Source organism: Mesoplodon mirus (genome assembly GCF_964341445.2).
Source record: "Mesoplodon mirus genome assembly, chromosome: 13".
Lineage (NCBI taxonomy): Eukaryota > Metazoa > Chordata > Mammalia > Artiodactyla > Ziphiidae > Mesoplodon > Mesoplodon mirus.
Window position 1 is genome coordinate 63,348,468 of NC_138989.1, and position 21,350 is coordinate 63,369,817.

At 38.8% G+C, this 21,350-nt stretch overlaps 1 protein-coding gene across 5 annotated transcripts in view; it reads right to left on the minus strand.

The window, feature by feature from the left end:
• The window catches only part of PIAS2 (protein inhibitor of activated STAT 2), a 90,026-nt gene extending 69,575 nt beyond the window's left edge, over positions 1-20,451 (minus strand). For 4 of the 5 annotated variants that reach the window (XM_082640857.1, XM_082640858.1, XM_082640861.1 and 1 more), the window contains exon 1: positions 20,268-20,451. In XM_082640857.1, the coding sequence (XP_082496983.1) occupies positions 20,268-20,291 (24 nt within the window). In that variant the 5' untranslated portion in view covers positions 20,292-20,451. Of the gene's footprint in view, positions 1-3,007; positions 3,117-5,320; positions 5,410-20,267 lie in introns of all 5 variants that reach the window. The other variant, XM_082640859.1, reaches the window with a different exon arrangement.
• Positions 20,452-21,350: the final 899 nt, after the last annotated feature.

Here is a 21,350-nt window from a genome sequence, read left to right on the forward strand (position 1 = left end):
TGGGGTAGAAAATGCACAAGATAAGCCTACAACATCCTATCCAGAAAGCAAAGAAATTATCAAAGACTACTGGAATCTTGTCAGAAGGACACAGAAAACAACCCAGTAGCCCAAGACAAGCCAATTTGAGCAGCAAAAAGACTAATAACTGCCATCAGATTCAAACACATCAAATATATTAAATATCATTTGCACATAATGATACTTAAAAAAACAACTCACTGATCTCCTTTAGAAAATATTGGGAAACCAACTCATTAGTATTCTGAAAATTGATAAAGAATGAAAACAATACAAAAAGATTTATTGGTTCACAAAAAAGCCATATGATTATGTGGATAAATGCTAGAAAAGCATTTGATTATATCCCTTCCTGACAAAGCCTCTCAATAAACAGGAATAGAAAGGAATTCTTAACATGATAAAGGATACCTATCAGAAATCAATAACAAATATACTTAAAGATGAAACACTGGATCATAAAGACCTATAAAATACACATTATATTTTGTCATTTAAAAGAATTCCAAAGAACCTAGACAGTAAAAAACTTAAAAGTAACACTAACAATTTACAAATGATAGAACTTTTTATATTGGAAATAAAAGAAAATCCACTGAAAAATCAGACCCAATAATAATCAGTCAACAAAATTTTTTGAATTATCTGTACATCAAATAGGTTTTCAAATGACTCATCAGGGAAAACAGTATTTTTTAAAATGAATCTAGGTAACATAAGGATATGAAATGCAAAGGTATAAATTTTAAAAATCTGCAAGACCTACATTAAAAAAAACCTGACAGTACAGTTTTTAAAAAACCTTGAATAAATTAAGGAATATATTATGTTACTAGGCAAAAGTAGTAAATGCTGAAAAGATGTCAATTCTCCCCAACTTAAGTTATAAATATAATAAAATTCCAGTGAATTTTGACAGATCAAACTTACAACAAAGAATTAAATAAAATACATAATATGACATGTGATGATGAACACAATGGACAAAAATAGAGGAGGAAAGGGAAGTGAAGGGAAGAGATAGAGGATTTGCAATTTTAAAGAAAGTAGAGCTCCCTGATAAGGTAACTGAGTAAGTAACTGAAAAAGTAATGAAGCACCCAATGTATATCAGAGGAAAAGCATTCCAAGGCACAGGACACAGCAGGTGCAAAAATCCTGAGGAGGAAAGCATACCTAACACATTGAAGGGAAAGTAAAAGCCCATCACTGTTGAACCAGAGTAATCTAAAGGAATGAGTATTCAGATAGCAGAATGATGAGCAAAGAAAATGACAAACCTGGGGAGGGAGATAATTAACTGGATAAAATTATAATATCAAATTTGTGAGGCTAAGAAAAGGTAGAACAGAAGTGCTGGGCAAAATGGCATGCATGAAGAGTGGTAAGCAGTTTAAAGTATTCTACAGGCAAGGAAGGAAAAGAAAGTAATTTTAGATTTACATACATATATTAAAGTCTCAAGAGAAAATTCAAGAAAACTTCAAGAGTCTGTGAGAAAGCAAAAAAAAAAAAGTACTAATTTCACAACTAGTAAAATGGGGAAAACATGAAAAAGAGGGAAGGAAAATGAACAACCCAAAAGACAGCAAGAAAACAGATAGGGAGACAAACCCCAGCAAAAGCAAGATGCTCAAAATGAAGGGGTAGAAATAAATGCAAATATATCAATAATCCCAACAAAAAACAATGAAATAAACTTCCCAATTAAAATAGCAAGATTAGGGGATATCATTACAGAAACCACAGCATCAAAAAGATAATATGGGAATACTAAGAACAACTCTCCACACATGAATTTGGCAACATGGTTGAAATGGATCGATTCCTTGAAAAACACAAACCACCAAAACTTACTCAATATGAAGCATAGGGCTTCCCTGGTGGCGCAGTGGTTGAGAATCTGCCTGCCAATGCAGGGGACACGGGTTCGAGCCCTGGTCAGGGAAGATCCCACATGCCACGGAGCAACTAGGCCCGTGAGCCACAACTACTGAGCCTGCGCGTCTGGAGCCTGTGCTCCGCAACAAGAGAGGCTGCGATAATGAGAGGCCCACGCACCGCGATGAAGAGTGGCCCCCACTTGCCGCAACCCTAGAAAGCCCATGCACAGAAACGAAGACCCAACATAGGCTAAATAAATAAATAAATAAGATGACATAGTAAAAAATAAATAAGTAAATAAATAAAATCTTTTTAAAAAAATGTGAAGCATAATTTGAATACCCCCTCTAGCTATTCAGGAAATTTAATTCTTAATTTTAAAACTCCAAAAAAAAAAAAAAAAGAAATTACCACACACCCAGATCACTTTATTGGAGAATTCTACCCAACATTTAAATAAGAATTAACACCAATTCTACATAATTTCTTCTGGAAAATAGAATATGAGAGAAGACTTCCAAATTCATTTTATGATGCTAGTATTATCCTGATACCAAAACCAAAGACAGTTCAAACAATAAAACTACAAACCAACATCCTTCACAAACACAGATGCTAAAATATTTAAAGTATTAGCAAATAGAATTCAGCAATATAAAAAGAATTAACAACAAGACCAAGTGAAGTGTTTATTCCAGGGATACAAGGTTGGGTCAATGTTTGAAATCAATGAAGTAAACCATATTAACAACTAAAAAAGAAAATGACATGATTATATATACATAATCTTTTATATATACAGCAATGAAGAAAAAAGCATTTGACAAATTCAATGCCCACTCATGATAAAAATTCTCAGAAAGGGCTTCCCTGGTGGCGCAGTGGTTGAGAGTCCGCCTGCCGATGCAGGGGACACGGGTTCGTGCCCCGGTCCGGGAAGATCCCACATGCTGTGGAGCGGCTGGGCCCGTGAGCCATGGCCGCTGAGCCTGCGCGTCCGGAGCCTGTGCTCAGCAACGGGAGAGGCCACAACAGTGAGAGGCCCGCGTACCGCAAAAAAAAAAAAAAAAAAAACCTTACTAAGATATCACTAGGTACATACCAGAATGGCTAAAATCAAAAACAGTGGTAACACCAAATGCTGGCAAGGATGCAGAAAAACTGGATCACTCCATACATTGCTGGTAGGGATGTAAAATGGTACAGCCACTCTGGAAAACAGTTTGGCAAGTTCTTAAAAAACTATATGCACAATAATCATACAACCCAGCAACTGCACTCCTGGCATTTATCCCAGAGAAATGAAAACTTATGTCAAAAAAAAAAAAAAAACCCTATGCACAAATCTTCATAGCACTTTTATTCATAACAGCCAAAATCTGTAAACAACTCAGATGTCTTTCAACAGGTATATGGTTAAACAAATCCATACCATGGACTACTACTCACAGTAAAAAAGGATGACCTACCAATACATTTAACAACATGGATGAATTTCTAGAGAATTATGCTGAGTGAAAAAAACTGAATCCAAAAGGTGACAAACTGTATGAGCCCATTTATATAACATTCTTGAAAAGACAAAATCATAGAAATGAAGAACAAATGAGTGGGTCCCAGAGATTAAGGGGATGGAAAGGAAATGGGTGTGGCTATAAAAATAATAATATGAGGGATCCTTGTGGTGATGGAAATGGCCTGTATATTGTGTCAGTATCAATACCCTGGTTGTGATATTGTATTACAGTTTTGCAAGACATTATCAATGGGGGAAACTGGGTAAAGAGTACACAGATGTCTCTGTATTACTTCTTAAAACTGTCAGTGAATTGACAATTATTTTAATAAAAAGTTTAATTTAAAATTACAAAGACCAACACTATTACAGCAGATTAATTTCTTAATTCAATAGCATGACATTCACAAGAGATTAAAATAAAAGAACACAAAAATGTAGGGGAAGGGGGAATTTAAAAAATCAGGCAAAACTAGCTGACCAAAAAAAATAGTAATAATAATAGGTATGTTAATATCAAACAGTAGTATATAATACAAAAAGCATTACTAGACATAAGGAGTCACTACACAGAGTAAAAGTTTCAATTCAACAGCAATATATGATAAATTTAAATTTTCATGTACTAATAACAATTTTAAAATGTATTTTAAAAATTGAAAGAAACTACAAGGAAACTGAAAAAATAATTCTAGTAAAAGAGTAACATACACCTGCTCTCTAAAAAACAAAGATATAAGATTTGAACAACAGAATTAACAAGCCTAACTACTGGACATATATAAAACTTTGCACCAACAAATAGAAAATACACATTCTCTTCAAATTCAAAAAACTGACCACAGTCACAACAGATTTCAAAGGACTGTATCATACAGATCATGCTGCCTAACCACAACACAATTACAAATCAATAACCAAATTAACTAAAGGATCACCCATATGTTTGGAAATACAACTTTTAAGTATCTCATAAATTAAAGAATTCATCCCTTGTGTGATGCAGGGAAAGCAAATACATAGAAATTCATGATCATTTAAGCCTGTCAAAGTGCTAAAAGTTAATAAGCAAGGTGTCCAACTTAAGAAATTAGAAAATAGAAATAAACCCAAAGGAAGTATAAAAGAAAGCAAGCAGAAATTAAGTAGGGGGAGGATACATTAAAGAGCATAAAAAGGACAAAAATTTGATTCTTTGAAAAGCTTTTTAAAATTGGCACTTTTAGCTTTTAAAACTCATCAAGAAAAGGGTAGCATTTAAAAAAAAAAAGATAAAAAGGACAGTAACTACAAAATAAGAGACTAACAATTTAATGCCATAAATTCAAGAACGTGAATGAAATGGACAACTTTCTATAAAAGTATAACCTACCAAAACCAGTTTGAAAATTGAAAATATGAGCAATCATATAACCAAAGCAATTGAATCAGTGATTAAGATGTGTCCCACAAAGAAAACAGTAACAATTCTACAAGGGGGTTCTACCAAACACTCAAGAAACAAATTATTCTAATCTTACATAAACTCCTCCAGAAGAAAGAGGAAAAGTATATATATCTTTTAAATTATAGGTCAATATTACTCATTATTAGAAACAAAAATCCTACATTAACTATATTCAAACTGAGTCCAATAATGGAAAAAAGGGACAGACCAGGGCTGACTTTATACTTGGAACACAAGGTTGGTTTAAATATTAGAAAATCAATCAATGTATTTCATCATGTTAACAGGTTACAGAAGAAAAACATGATCCTTTAAAAAGATGCAGAAAAAGCTTTTGATAAACTTCAAAATCCATTCTTTTTCTTTTTAATTAAAAAGCTAATAACAGAAAGGAACACCCTTAACCTGAAAAGATTATCTACAATAAACCTACAGCAAGCAGCATACTTAACTGTGAAACTCTGATAGCATTCCCTTTAAAATCAGGAACAAGATCAGGATGCCCCCATCACCGCTTCTATTCAACATTGTACTGGAGATCCTAGCCAGCACATTAAGACAAGAAAAAGAAAGAAAAAAAAAAGCATAAGAATTGGAAAGGAGGAAACAAAGAGGTCATTATTCACAGACAGATCTGTCCACACAGAAAATCCTCAAGAATTCTATACACAATTTATCACAATTAGAAGGATAGCAAGGTTGTTATATGAAGTCAAATTGTACTTCTATACACTAGCAAGGTAGAAAATATAATTTTAAAAGGTACCATTAATGATTTGACACAAAAATAAGGTACCTAGAAATAAATCTAACAAAATACTTGCAAAAGTTTAGTTGAAGAAAATTATAAAACTTTATTGAAAGTGACTGTAAAAGACCTAAATAAATGGACACTACAATGTTCATGGTTAAGAAACGTAATAACAAAATGCTTGTAGTTCCCTCCAAACTGGTTTACAAATCCAATGCATTTCCCATCAAAATCCCAACAGGTTGCATGTGTGTATCTATATAACTTTAAAAAACAATACTAAAATTTTATGGAGGAGCAAACCAGCAAGAAATTCCTTGAAGAAGTACAAGGCAGGAGGACCTGGCCTACTTCTGTGTCCCTCTATGACTGACTAGACGGTTTCACAGCAACCCTCCCTATGAAAACTTTAAAAACTGAACATAATATAAAAAACATCTGTTTGAAGACAAGAAGCACTACAAAAGGCAGCAAGAACCTGGGAGGCCAAGACTGTGGAAAGAAGGGAAGCCTAGAAAATGGAGTCTAACATTTGATGCCTCTTTTCCCCTGGAGATAACTGCCAATGGAAAAAGGGCAATTGATAAGTTAAGAAATCCAGCAGAACTTTGAATAGACTTATAGGGCTGGGAAAACCAGAAGATATTTGCAAAATATAACCTGCAAGTCCTGGTATCTGTGATATATAATAAACTCCTACAAATCAGTATGAAAAAGACCCAATATAAAAATGGACAACATATATACAATGGAATATTACTCAGCCATAAAAAGAAACGAAATTGAGCTATTTGTAATGAGGTGGATGGACCTAGAGTCTGCCGTACAGAGTGAAGTAAGTCAGAAAGAGAAAGACAAATACCATATGCTAACACATCTATGTGGAATTTAAGGAAAAAAATGTCATGAAGAACCTAGGGGTAAGACAGGAATAAAGACACAGACCTACTAGAGAATGGACTTGAGGATATGGGGAGGGGGAAGGGTAAGCTGTGACAAAGTGAGAGAGTGGCATGGACATATATACACTACCAAACGTAAAATAGATAGCTAGTGGGAAGCAGCCGCATAGCACTTGGAGATCAGCTCTGTGCTTTGTGACCACCTAGAGGGGTGGGATAGGGAGGGTGGGAGGAAGGGAGACACAAGAGGGAAGAGATATGGGAACATATGTGTATGTATAACTGACTCACTTTGCTATAAAGCAGAAACTAACACACCATTGTAAAGCAATTATACTCCAATAAAGATGTAAAAAACAAAAAATGGACAAAAGACTTAGCAAGCCACCTCACAAAAGACATCCAAATGGCCAGTAAGTATATTAAAAGGGGCTTAACACCATTTCTCATTAGGGGAACTCAAATTAAAACCATTAAACATCCACCAAAATGTCTAAAATTAAAAGGGTGGATGAGAAAGGACAAGGAGCAACTAGAACTCTATTATTTTGCTATTGGAAGGGAATGAACAAAAAACTACAATTACATACAACAATAAGGATGAATCTCACAAACAAAATTGAGAGGAAGAGGTGAGACACAAAAAATATACACATAATATAGTTCCATTTATATAAGGTTCAAAAATAGGCTAGGTGTTTCCCTTGGAACCCGGCGCTGCTTGGTCTGGTGGGGAGAGGGTCGCCGGAGGGAAAAGATGCAGACAACGCCGGAAAGAAGCACGAAAGCTTGTGGGATCCCAGCTCCCTGACCAGAGGTTGAACCCAGGCCCTCGGCAGTGAAAGCGTGGAGTCCCAACCACTGGACCACCAGGGAATTCCCTAAAAAATGTACTCTTTAAAGAGGATTCTTTAAAAAGGAGAAGCAGGTTTGGGAGTGAGCTGAAAGAATACTAAGGACATCAACAGCAGACTTTATTAAGCTACCAACCAAGCAAACCTTGGATTGGATCAAGATTATCACAAGGTCTAGAGAGACTTTAAAAAATATATTGTTTTTCTTTCCTTCATTCTTTCACAAGGGAATATGCAAGACATCCAGAGGGAGGGCTTGAATAACTAACTTGAAATGCTGAGACGGTTAACTCCTTTGTGGCACGTCATGAGCTGGCAATTAAAGACATGTCCTAAAAGGCTAGAGAAAAGCTACCTGCAGGAGCATCTGAAACCAAGATGTACTGAATCTTCAAATACAACTCTGATAGGAAGAAAATATCTGAGTAGGGTTCAAAAGTTTTCTAAATAAACCTGAATAAAATCAGATTAATAATGATTGTTAGTGCTTAAAATTTAGTGAGAAAGGTACACGTTTATATCTGTTTGCTTTTCTATATAAACTCTTCTAACAAGAGAAAATGGGGCATATAGAATAAGTTTGATCATGTACAAATCTTATAATTTTAGGGACGTGAGTCTAGTGGTCTTATTTGGAATTATTACTATGTTTCTGCCTTCAGAATTGAAATCACGTGTTAATTATCTTTTAAGCTACCGTTGATATTAAAAATATTACAATGAAAAATGTTCTAGTAGAAAAATGCCTAGGAAGATAGACATCAGTATAGTAAGAGTAGGAAATGAAATCACTGTCTCAAAAAGATATCTGCACCCCCATGTTCAATGTAGAATTATTTACAAGAGCCAAGACATGGAAACCACCTAAGTGTCCATCAATGGATGAATGGATAAAGAAATTGTGGTATAGGTATACAGTGGAACATTATTCAGCCACGAAAAAAGACATTCTGCTAAGTAAAGTAAGTCAGAGAAAGACAAATACTATATGATATCACTTACATGTGGAATCTGGAAAAAAAAAAAAAAACCAACTCATAGATAAATTGATACCATAGAGATTGGCAGTTGCCAGAGGTTGGGGGTGGACAAAATGAGTGAAGATGGTCAAAAGGCTCAAACTTCCAGTTATAAGATAAGTAAGCCCTGGGGATGTAATGTACCTCATAGTGACTATAGTTAACAATACTGTATGTCTGAAAGTTGCTAAGAGAGTAGATTTTTAAAGTTTTCATTATAAGAAAAAAAAAGTATATATGTGTGGTGATGGATGTTAACTAGACTTACTGTGGTAATCATTTCACAATATACACATATATCAAATCAGAAAGAAACACTAAAGGTAATTACATATGTGTACTTATTTCTTTTTTACTCCTATCTGTATTTCCAGATGATTTTTTTGCAAAGTGTAAACAAAAAACATATTTATAAGACTTTCTCTAAATTGAATATAACATGATATTTCATCAAGTTTAAGATGTGCATTTTTTCTATATTCTAATATCTCTGAGATAGGACTGTGTCTTACAATTAATGGCATCTCACAGTTGCTGTTGGTCATTTTTTCAGTTTAATCTCTCAAATCAGGATGCATTTTAAATTGTCAGCACCTTCAGTCTAATGAAATATAATATTTTACACTTAAAAAAAAATAGGCAAAACTAGTCTAAGATGTTAAAGTCTGGCCAGTAGGTATCTTTAAGAAGGAAGAGGTTAGTCACTGGGAGAGGACTCAAGGGAAATCTCTAGGGTGCCAGTAATATTCTATTTCCTGACCTGCATATGGTTATATTGAGAAAATTCATCTAGCTGTACTCTCATGATCTGTGTACTTTCTTTCTATACATATGTATGCCCTATAGCAATATAAGTTTGTTTTTACAGAAGCTGTACAAAGTTACAGTAATTAAAACAATGTGATGGTGCGTTTAGACTAAGAGGCTAGAGTCCAGAAAGTACAGACAGATCCAACTGTATAACAAAATCTGTAAGAAATAATTTTTTTAAAAAAAAACCTAGTACAATCATGGGCAAAAGAAATGAATAGAATCTCAGAAGAGGGAAGAACATGTTAATCAGCACAGTAAAAGATGCTCAAACTCGTTAGTAAAAGGAAAAAATTGAAAACTAAAAGGTGATACTTCATACTCACTGGCAAAAACTTTTAAAGCCTGAGAAAAGTAAGTATTAGCAAGAAAGCTAAGGAATGAAAACCTCTCTATTCCTGGAGGGAGCAAATACTGATACAATCCTCTTTGGAAAATAATCTGGCATTATCTAGTACTGTTGAAGATGCGAATATCCTTAAGTCCCAGCAATGCAATGTTATTCCTAGAGTTTCTACAGTGAAACATACTGTATCAAATATTCACATTAAATGAGATCAATAAAGACTACAAATAACATCATATCAATGCAGATTAAATTTGTTCACAAAGTTTTATTTATTTATTTTGCATTTCAGAGCTTTCTGGATTTCAGAAGTGTAGATAAGGAAAAAAAGGAAACTAGACAAATTTCCAACGAGAATGGATAAATTGGTATTTATACAATGGAAACTCAAAAACAATGATAAACCAAAACACCCCAAATATATACAGCTTTATTCAATTTGTATAAAATTTAAAAACACACAAAAACAAAAAATTTGTATATATAAAATGTGATTTATATATATATATATATAATTTTATATATCTATATAATGTGGATGTGATCAGGGAAGGGCACCCTGCTGACCTAATGAACTATTTCTTAACTTGGGTGGTGAGCACATGCATGTTTATTTACCTACATCTTACCTGTTATAAACAACCTTTTGTACCTATTAACTAATTTAAATATTTAAAATTTTTAAATTAGCATGATATACCCAAATACATAAACCACTATTAACCATTACCAATTCTGAGAAATGACTCAAGAGAACTTTTTGAAGGAATTAGTATCCTAAGAGAGTTCAAGGACAGGTTGCTATTTTTAAAAAAAAGGGAAGAAATAAAGAAAAAGAGGATAAAACTCTTATAAATCAAAAATATAATTACTAAAATAAATTCTATGGAAGAGTTCTAAGGAAACCTTCCAGAATGTAAACAAATAAAATGTCAATCTTGGAAATCCGATATTCACCTGTCAAGAGCCTCAGAGAAAATAGGAAAAAAAATAGAAGATAATTCCCCAGACCTGAAGAGCCTTACAACTGAAAAGGTTCCACCAGAAGGAATGAAAAAGGCCCACAACTAGACACATTTCACAACACCAAAGATAAGATCACCATCGAGACTGTAAATAAGATTACCACAAAAGATAACCATCAGATTTGCAATGGATCTCTATCAGCAATATTGAGTGTTTTAAATTCCTAAAGCAAAGCTTTCAACATTCAAAAGGAAAAACTGTATTACCAACTTATAATTCTGTATCTAAACTTTCAATCAGGAACAAATGCAAGCCATTTTCAAACATTCAAGAAATTAGAAAGTTTATCACCAGCATATCCTTTCTAAAACAACTACTCAAGAGGGGGTGGGGGGAGGAAAGGACTGGGAGTTTGGGATTAGCAGATACCAACTAGTATATATAGGATGGATAAACAAGGTCCTACTGCATAACTCAGGGAACTATACTCAATACCCGGTGACAAACCAGAATGGAAAAGAACATGAAAAAGAATATATACGTATAATTGAGTCACTTTGCTGTATAGCAGAAGTTAACACAACCTTGTAAGTCAACTATACTTCAATAAAATTTTAAAAAAACTACTCAAGATTATATTCCAGTAAAATCAAAAAGAAGTCTAAAAAAGAGAAAGACATGAGATCCAAATAACACACCTAACCCAGGAGTGCAATGTAATCTCAGGATGACAGATGTATAGCAAGATCCAGAAAGCAAGCTGCCCAAATTACAAAAAAAGGTTGAGAGCTCCAGAAAGCCCATCTTCAAGAAAAGTTCAATGGCTACAAGATGAAAACACATTGTACTGGGTTGCCAAAAACTGCCTTCAGGTTTTAAGTAAAAATAAAAGACACATTTTTCATTTTCACCAGCACTTTCTTCCTTTGTTTCTTTCTTTCTCTCTCTCTCTCTCTCTCTCTCTCCCCCCCCCTCCTCTCTCCCTCTCTCTCTCTCTCTTTCTTTCTTTCTTTCTTTTTGCCTGCATTGGGTCTTCGTTGCCACACACGGGCTTCCTCCAGTTGCGGCAAGCGGTGGGGGCTACTCTTAGTTGCGGTGCGTGGGCTGTAGGCACGCGGGCTTCAGTAGATATGGCACCAGGGCTCAGCAGTTGTGGTTTGCAGGCTCTAGAGCTCAGGCTCAGCAGTTGTGGCACACGGGGCTTAGCTGCTCTGTGGCATGTGGGATCATCCCAGACCAGGGCTCGAACCCATGTCCCCTGCCTTGGCAGGCGGATTCTTAACCACTGTGCCACCAGGGAAGTCCCACCAAGCACTTTATTGAACAACGTATTCACCCTTTTGTTCCACTACCTTCTGCCATTCTTCAGGCAACTTCATAATTCCATCTTCCCAAAACTTTTTATCTTTTTAAGCAAAGAACTGTTCCAGATGCCTTTTACAGTCTTCCAGGGAACTGAAATTTTTTCCGTTAAGAGAATTTTGTAAAGACCTAAATAAATGGAAATCCGAAGGTGCAATGTCTGGTGAATACGGCGGATGAATCAGAACCTCCCAGCCAAGCTGTAACAGTTTTTTTGCCTGGTCATCAAAGAAACACACGGTCTTGCCGCTATCCTGATGGAAGATGATGCGTTTTCTGTTGACTGATTCTGGATGCTTTTGGTGGAGTGCTGCTTTCAGTTGGTCTAACTGGGAGCAGTACTTGTTGGAATTAATCGTTTGGTTTTCCAGAAGGAGCTCATAATAGAGGACTCCCTTCCAATCCCACCGTATACACATCACCTTCTCTGGATGAAGACCGGCCTTTGGTGTGGTTGGTGATGGTTCATCTCCCTTGCCCCACAATCTCTTCCATTCCACACTATTGTACAGTATCCACTTTTCATCGCCCATCACAATTTGTTTTAAAAACAGAACGTTGGGCTTCCCTGGAGGCACAGTGGTTGAGAGTCCACCTGCCGATGCAGGGGACACGGGTTCGTGCCCGGGTCCGGGAAGATCCCACATGCCGCGGAGTGGCTAGGTCCGTGAGCCATGGCCGCTGAGCCTGCACGTCCGGAGCCTGTGCTCCACAACGGGAGAGGCCACAACAGTGAGAGGCCCGCGTACCGCAAAAAAATAAAATAAAATAAAAACAGAACGTTTTCATTACGTTTAAGTTGCGAATTGCATGCAGAAATACGGTCAAGAAGGTTTTTGTCGCTTAACTTATGTGGAACACAAACATCCAAGTGATTAACATAATCAAGCTGGTGCAAATGATTTTCAGTGCTTGATTTGGATATTTTAAGTATGTCGGTTATCTCTCGCGTGGTATAACATTGACTGTTCTCTATTAATGTCTCGATTTGATCACTATCAACTTCAACTGGTCTACCCGACCGTGGAGCATTGTCCAGTGAGAAATCTCCAGCATGAAACTTCGCAAACCACTTTTGACATGTTCGATCAGTCACAGCACCTTCTCCATACACTGCACAAATCTTTTTTTGTTTCAGTTGCGTTTTTACCTTTCTTGAAATAATAAAGCATAATATGGTGAAAATGTTGCTTTTTTTCTTCCATCTTCAATATTAAAATGGCTACACAAAAATTCACCAATTTTGATAAGTCTTTTTTTAAATGCACGCTGATATGACAGCTGTCACATACAAGCTAACACAACTGTTTCGAAGGAAGTTAAAGATAACTAAGTGCTACCAGAGCCATCTTATGGAAAAAAGGAAAGAACCTTTTGGTGACCCCAATAATATTAAAGTTTAAAAATGATTTCCATGAGCTCTCCACAATCATGCAGGGCTTTATTATATTTCTCCTTTAAGGAGCCCAGGTTTAACAACACAGAAGTTCCTCAACAGCTCCACACTACTTGGCTCTATAGTAACTAATACTTATATCAGCACACATATAACAAAGGCTGGTTATTAGCATTCAATTTCTAGAATCTTCCTGTAGAAGCACAGAGAAGTTTAGAAGAGTTATAAACCACAATATAAATGCTATAAATCTTGACAACGTAGTATCAATAGAAAATTAAGGCTAGAATGGGGAAGAAAGGTGGAGGGTGGGAGAAACAAAGGGAAAAAGATGGGTGCTAAATCCTCTTTAAGATTGGGAACTAAAGAGATAGTGTCTAAAACTGATAGGTCAAGAAAGAAATGTAACTGTTACAAAAAGATGAAAATAATCAACAGCAGAATTAGGAACAAAAATGTAACTGGTAGAAATCAAAGTGCTAGGGCAGGTGGAAAATGAAATGACCTAAATTTCTTATCTACTACAGAGTCAAGCAACAGATACTGTTTATAGAGTTGAAAGAAAAATCTAGACATAGAAAAACATGCTTTATTTTTGAGTTTTGGAATTAACCTAAAAAAAAAAAAAGAAAAAGAAATACTAAGGAAAAAAATCCCCATTAAAGGCAGTTATATAAAGATTTAAGAAAGAACTTTTACTTTTCTTTTTGGATTTTTCTGCATTTTTATTAAAAATAAAGAATGAAAGAAAGAAAAAGATGAAGAAAAGAATAAGAAATTTTAAATATGTTATTAAAGCCATTCTCAGATGGGGGGGGGAAAGGTCAAATAATTTGTCTAAGGTGGTACAGTTGAAAACCATGCATCTCCAATGCTAATATCAAAAAAACCCCAAAGAACAAACAAAAAAAACATACCTTCTGTGGCATAATCTAGATCTGCTTTTTTACTGACTTGTATGAATAACCAAATGGAGAACTCCGAATGTCTGTGTTAAGTTTATATTGTTCTCTGCAAAGTCACACAAAAAAAAATCTTATTCGTTTCACACCATTTTTCCAAAAAGTCTAGGGAAATGACCATGTTACTAGTGGGTTCAAAATGAACATTCATAGAGGATAGTTTGGACTATGATACCAATTGATTCCACATCACTTTTACTTCAACTTCAATTCAACTGTGAATTTCTTAAATTCAGATTCCTGAATAAAAACAGACAAGCTGTCAAGAAAACTCAATGGGGAAAGGACTGTCTTTTCAACAAATAGTTCTGCAAAAACTGGATATCCACATGCAAAGGAAGCTGTATCTCTACTTCACACCATAAACAAAAATTACCTCAAAATGGATAAACAATCTAAATATAAAAGTTAAAACTATAAATATAAGCTCTTAGATGAAAACAGGAATAAATCTTTGACACTGGATAAGGCAATGGTTTCTTAGATTTCACAACAAAGGCATAAGCAACAAAAGAAAAAACATAAAATTTAAAACATTTGTGCTTCAAAGTACACGATCAAAAAAGTGAAAAGATAGTCCATAAAAAGGAAGAAAATATTTGAAACCATATATCTAAGAACTTTAACTGGAATATATAAAGAACATAAACAGTAATAAAAAAGCAAACAACCCAATTTAAAAAATGGGCAAAAGGTCTGAATAGATATTTCTCCAAAGAAGATATACAAATGGCCAATAAGCACATGAAAATATGCCCAACATCATTAGTCATCAGGAAAATGCAAACCAAAACCGCAATGAGATATCGCTTCACACCCACGAGGGACAAGGATGTGGAGAAAGCAGAATCCTTATACACCACTGGTGGGAATGAAAAATGGTGTAGCAGTTGGAAAAGAGTTGGGCAGTTCCTCAAAAACTTAAACAGAGTTACCACATGACCCAGCAATTCCACTCCTAGTTATATATCCAAGACAATCGAAAACATATGTCCACACAATACTTATACACTTGTAGATAAATATTCACACCAGTCAAAAAGCAGAAATCACCCAAATGTACATAAATTCATAAACGGATAAACAAAATGTGGTATATTCCATACAATGGAATATTATTCGAATATAAAAAAGAATGAAGTACTGATACATCTACAAGAATGAACCTGAAAAGATTATGTTAAATGAGAGAAACCAGACACAAAAGGGCACATGTAAGATTTTATTTCTATGAAATGTCCAGAGTAGGCAAATCCATAGAGACAAAGTAGATTAGCAGATGCTGAGAGCTGGGGGAAAGAGGGCATAGGGAGTGACTGCTAATGAGCATGGGTTTCTTTTGGGGTGATGAAAATGTTCTGAAATTCAATAGTGGTGATGGTTGTATAACTTTGTGAATAGACTAAAACCACAGAATTGCACGCTTTAAAAAGCTGAATTTTATGGTATGAGAATTATATCTCAAAAGAAATTTTTTTAATAGACTAGCTAAGATCCAATCCAGAAAAACGAAGGCAAAAATGCTGAGAAAAGAGAAACATTTGGAGAATTTGCTAGAAAAATGCCACCTTTATCAGAAAAGATATTCATGTTTACCAGAGGGAGGGTGCAGACCTAAGGAGCAAACAAACACAAAAATGTCACCACAGCTAAGAGTATCTTGGTTTACTGGCTATACAAAATTATCTATTTCATTTTAAATTAAATATTTGGTTTTGAATGTGCTTTCATAGACGTGATCTTAAATGAAGTCCTCCTGGAAGTTTAGTTGTATCCACTAATAACAGCTTTGAATTACACGGTGAATTCTGTTAGCATCTATCGTATGTATTAGTCTATTCCTTTGCCCAATAGTTGGCAGCTTGGAGGGATGAGTACCTCTAACTTCAACACTCCTCTTCCCCATTAACTTCCTATTCTCCCTCTGTATCCCAACAGCACCCGAAGGTACCAGGATGGCAAGTAAGGAACCAAACCCTCAAGCCTTCTAGGCAGAAAATCTTCTGTTATAGAATTATTTAAGCCTCTTATTAGATCTTCCGTGTCTGGCGTACCAGTACCTATTAAGTTACTATCACTGGCTCTTCCACTAGATTCCTGCACACACATTGACTTTCATTCTCTGACAAGCACAGAGATAATAAACTCTCAGTGCACAAGAGAAAGAGGATGAGGAGTACAGGAGAGAGAGCCTTAAAAAAAAACTTAATACAGTAGATCCCCCCTCCACTCCCACACTTGAGAGAAGAAGGAAGAGTGGATTAAGCAGGTTAAACTGTAGCAGGGACCCTTTTAAGGACTGCACCAGTAGGAGTATTGAAATTATGCAACTGGAGGAGACAAGGGTAGAAAAGCCGCCCTGGTTGAAGAAGAGGTGAGAGACTTCAGACTCCAACTACTCCGCCTCTCTTCCACCACTGTGCTTGGCACTGCTAGAGAATATTTTGGAGGAAGAAAGCAGGGCAACAGTGACAGAGGCCTAGGCCACCAGACTGCATGAGCTTGTCCCAGGTTAATTCAATAATCAGTTAATTCACAAACTCCTAACAACATAAATGTTTTAAACAAGCCACCACTGAACGGAATAATTTCTTCTCTAGCACCTTGAAAGCTTCTAATACCTGATGCACTATTATAATCACCTTTGACTATACAGCCCACAATTTCCCTTCACAGAGAACTTACCCTTCCTTTCCCTCAACCCATCAGGATGATCCTGTGAGTCAGGTTTGTATGATGTGACTCTAACCTCCTGGCTACAGATAATTAGAACAGAAGTGGACCCTCACTGATCCTCTCTCCCAGAAGAAATGAAGAGAGGTGTGCTGGTATTCTACTGGTCACTTGAACTGAAAGCAGTGAAGTGTGGGGATGCCATATTCTGCTGTGACTGGACAAGATCTCTGGTACTGGCCCACAGGACAGTCTCAAAAACTGAAATTGTCAGGCAGCCTCTTAAGGTTCTACAGGAGTTCCCTCGTCAAATAACTCCCCTCCCCCGAGCAAAGCAAAGGCACAGGAGTCACTGAAGCACAGTGAGGATGACCTTTCCCAAAATTCCGGACCTCCAGTACAGGAGACGCCAGCACTAGCCAGCAGTGACCTGCTCTGGTTCTACGGGCTTCTAGGAAGTGGCCCTGAATGATAACGGACAAAGATAAAGGAATCCTCTCAGCGGCATTATCAGCAGCCAAATATGTGGCATTCAGGTCGCTGGCCATTTCTTCTACTGCCAAGAAGTTAGCCAACAAACCAATGCCCGTGATTTTTTCCTGGTCCTTCAATTTACTTCAGAATATATTCTGTAGCAGAGACCATTTAGAAAACCCTCGATGTTTCTTCCCCTTTTCCTCCTTTCTAATTAGATTTTTCTTCAGCTGTCCAGTTTTCCCTACAATATTATATATCATATAAGCAGGGTATTGTTTATCATTCAATTTAGTTCATAAGGTGCAGGATGGTAGCTAGGAGCGCCACGTGGACCCAAAGGAAACTGAACAGAGCCGTAGAGCTTAGACTCTAAGGAGCATTCACTCTAAAGCTAGACCTCCGAGGTTAAAAATCCCAGGTCTGGGCTTGCCTGGTGGCGCAGTGGTTGAGAGTCCGCCTGCCGATGCAGGGGACACGGGTTCGTGCCCCGGTCCGGGAGGATCCCACATGCCACGGAGCGGCTGGGCCCGTGAGCCATGGCCGCTGAGCCTGCGCGCCCGGAGCCTGTGCTCCGCAACGGGAGAGGCTCAACAGTGAGAAGCCCGCGTACCGAGGAAATAAATAAATAAATAAATAAAATCCCAGGTCTTCCAGTATTGAGCTGTGTGATCTAGGTCAGGTTATTCAACCTCTCTGTGCCTCAATTTTCCACAGAATTGTTGTGAGAACTAAATAAGTATGTATGTAAAGTGCTTAAACCAGGGCCAGGCATGTAATAAGCACTTTCTTATAATGGATATCTGCCATCATCATCATCGTCACGATCTGCAACGGGGAGTGGGGAGAGCTACAGCACATCTTTAAGTGCAGAGGATGCTACTGAGCAGGTAAGGCAAAAACTGGGGTGGATAACTCTTTCAGCATTTGCACAGCCCATACCCTTCCCTCCTCTGAAAACTCTCCCCAGTTAGTCTCCTAACGTGAACTATGGCAGAGGAGCTATCTTCTAGCAAGTGCAGGGAGAAGAAAAGACAGCTGATTTACAGAAAAAGATGATGAAGCAGACCCACAAAACAAAATGGGAGGGAAGAGAGAGGGATATGGGATGGAGACAGAGGATGGAGGGAGTGAGGAGGGACGGGGGAAGGAAGGGAGACAAAGAAAGAGAGAATCTTGGTTTCCAACCACTTTCCAGTTCCTGATTCCACTCCAACCTAAGCACTGACTGCCCTTTCTGCCCTATACCAATAAATAAATTCTTCACTTTTTATTAAGCTTTGACAAACAACAGAAAAGTCTAACACAAGCCGTGGAAAACTTTTCATCAACAACAAAAAAATCTTCGAAGAGGTAAAGTTATATAATCCGTTACTACACAAAACCCAAGACAATACTGCAGATATAAATAACTACAAACTTCAGTATTCTCAACCCATCCTAAACCTAATGCATGAATTTACACAGGGGAGGCTCAGGCCTGGCTGTTTCAAAAGCTCTACAGGTGTTATTACCTCTACAGCTGAGGCTCTGACACTAACACCCTTACACTGGTCAATATGAACACCCTTTACCTACTATCACGGTTCTCTGTATAAACTAGCATAGGGCATAAAATGCATGAATATACTTTTCTCTTTACTGGGAATTAAATAATTTTTGAAACAGCCAGAGAGAAAATGGCAGGCATTATTCCAACTGAAACAATTTACCTTTAGATCAGAACCATGAATACGTTCTTTTGCTGATGTTCACCAAACCAGCCAGGTAACCAGACAACATGCCTCCCCCGCATCCCATCCCTCTCCAAAAAACAATGATAAATATACAAACTGAATCTTTTACCAGATTTCTCTTCATTCTTATTCGGAAACAGTAATGCTAACAACACGTCCATGGTTGTGCAAACTGATTGCAGTTAACTTAATTTCAAGTTCCTCTTCATCCCTTTTTTGAAAGACTATTTTTTTTAAATCAGCGTTTCCGTCCTTAAGTATCCCATTTATGCCGCCAGTAATTCAGCGATCCATAAAAAAATCTGGCTCGTTTATCACAATTTTGTCTCAGTTGAGGGCTTTGAAGGTTATCACCCACGGGAAAAATATCTTTTCCGTTCTAACCCCAACACAGCGCATTTCAAACCTCTACTATACAAAGGTTAACAACAATAAAGTTATGATCTTGTTCGAAAGGCTAAGGAGAGAAAATTTTCAAGTGCAAAAGGAGTTCACAAACCTCATGACAACACGGACTTTGCGGAGTTCTTACCATGGCACTAAGAAAATACCAAGGTTTAAGGCCGATCATTGAAGGTAGGGTTCCCAAAAGACCACGCTTCTCCCCAAGATGTTGAGGAAGCACTGGTGGGAGGAAGGGGCCTTTCTCGTGACAGACCTAAGCGGTAGCATCACACACAGAAGAGAGAGAATTCCTAAAAGCAACTTCACGTTTCAGTAGACAGCTTCCCACCAAGTGAGTAGCCCGTAGACTTAGGAATCGCCAGACACGTACACCCCTCGCGAAGGTGGAAAAGCAAATCCTGCTTCCCACCTCACCCCTTAAAATAAACGGGGAAGTTGGGTCCCCACGAGCCCCTCCCGAGAGCGGCCCCGGCGTCCCGCGCCAGGTATGGGGACCCACCAACCGGCTCACCTGGTCCCCAGGCCCGCCACCACCGGGTGGCACGGGCTTCCTCCGCCGCCTCGCTCCCCTCCCCCGCCCGTCCGGGCGCCCGTTGGGACGCGGGCCGGGGCTCGGGGCTCCGCCAACCTGTCCCCGCGAAACAAGAAGGTGGCGGCCGGCGACGTTGCGGCTCCCCCGCCTCGCCTCCCCTCCCCTCCCCTCCCCCGCGGCCTCCGCTCTCCACTCCCACGCCCCCGCTTACCCTCAACTCCTCGAAATCCGCCATTTTATACCACCCGCGGGCGCCGCCGCCGCTGCCACCACAGCACCCCCTCCCGCTGCCGCCAACGACACCGCCGCCACCACGGCCGCCGCCGCCGCCTCCAGCACCATCCTGCACTGGGAGCCGCTAAAGACGCCGCGGCCGCTGCCGCCGCCGCTGCCTCCGGGCCCGTCACGTGACCGCCGCCGGAGCTCCGCCCCCGGCGAGCGCGGCCCCGCCCCCCGGCGCCCCGCCCTCTCGGCCAGCCGCTTTCCGCCCGCGTCTTCCGCCAGCCCTACAGGCATGCGGCTCAGGCCTCGCCTGAGTACCCGCCCCCTCCCGCCGCCTGCCCACCTCCCGCACGCCTTCCGGCGCCCGGCCCGGTCGCCGTGCAGCCCTCAGCCCGCGGGTTCCTCCTCTCCCCGGCGCGGAGGCCCAGCCCCAGTCCCTGAAGCGCCCTCGCGACTGCAGCGTTACCCGCGGGACTGGAGGAGGGCCTGGGCTGGGGGGAGGGACGGAGAGGAAGAAGAGATGGCCGGGACTCGTGACGGGAACATTTACAGTGCCCTTCCCCACGATGGCTGTGGACGGAGGGAGCACCCACAAATAAAGGCATCCCCCGGAGTAGTTGTGGCGGAACAACCTAAATATGGGTGTTGGATAAGCTATTGTTCTGATCTAATGGGGCAAGGTTGGTGAGACCTTTTTGGGTTGCTAATATCCTCAGTACTAACCTGGCTGGTTCTTTCTGACTTTGAAGGGCGACTGAATGTCAAGGACTGCAGAGTGGAAAGGGTTGGGGGAGGGAAGTTGGAGAAGTGAAATAGGAGAGCGCCCAGAAGGGCCCTGTTAGAAAGTCGAGGGGTCAGGGAAATAAGATAGCTGGGAAAGATGAAACGTCAGAGGAAGAGAAGATGGAAGGAAGTTTCACGGCACTCCTGACTTGCTGACAAAGGATGAGAAGATGCTGAGTTAAGCTGGTCAAAAAATTCAGGGTTCAAATTTCCTTGAAGAGGTGGATGGAATCCATTTAAGACACCTAATGTTGATCCCTGGGCCAAGAATAGTTTACCACTACACCTC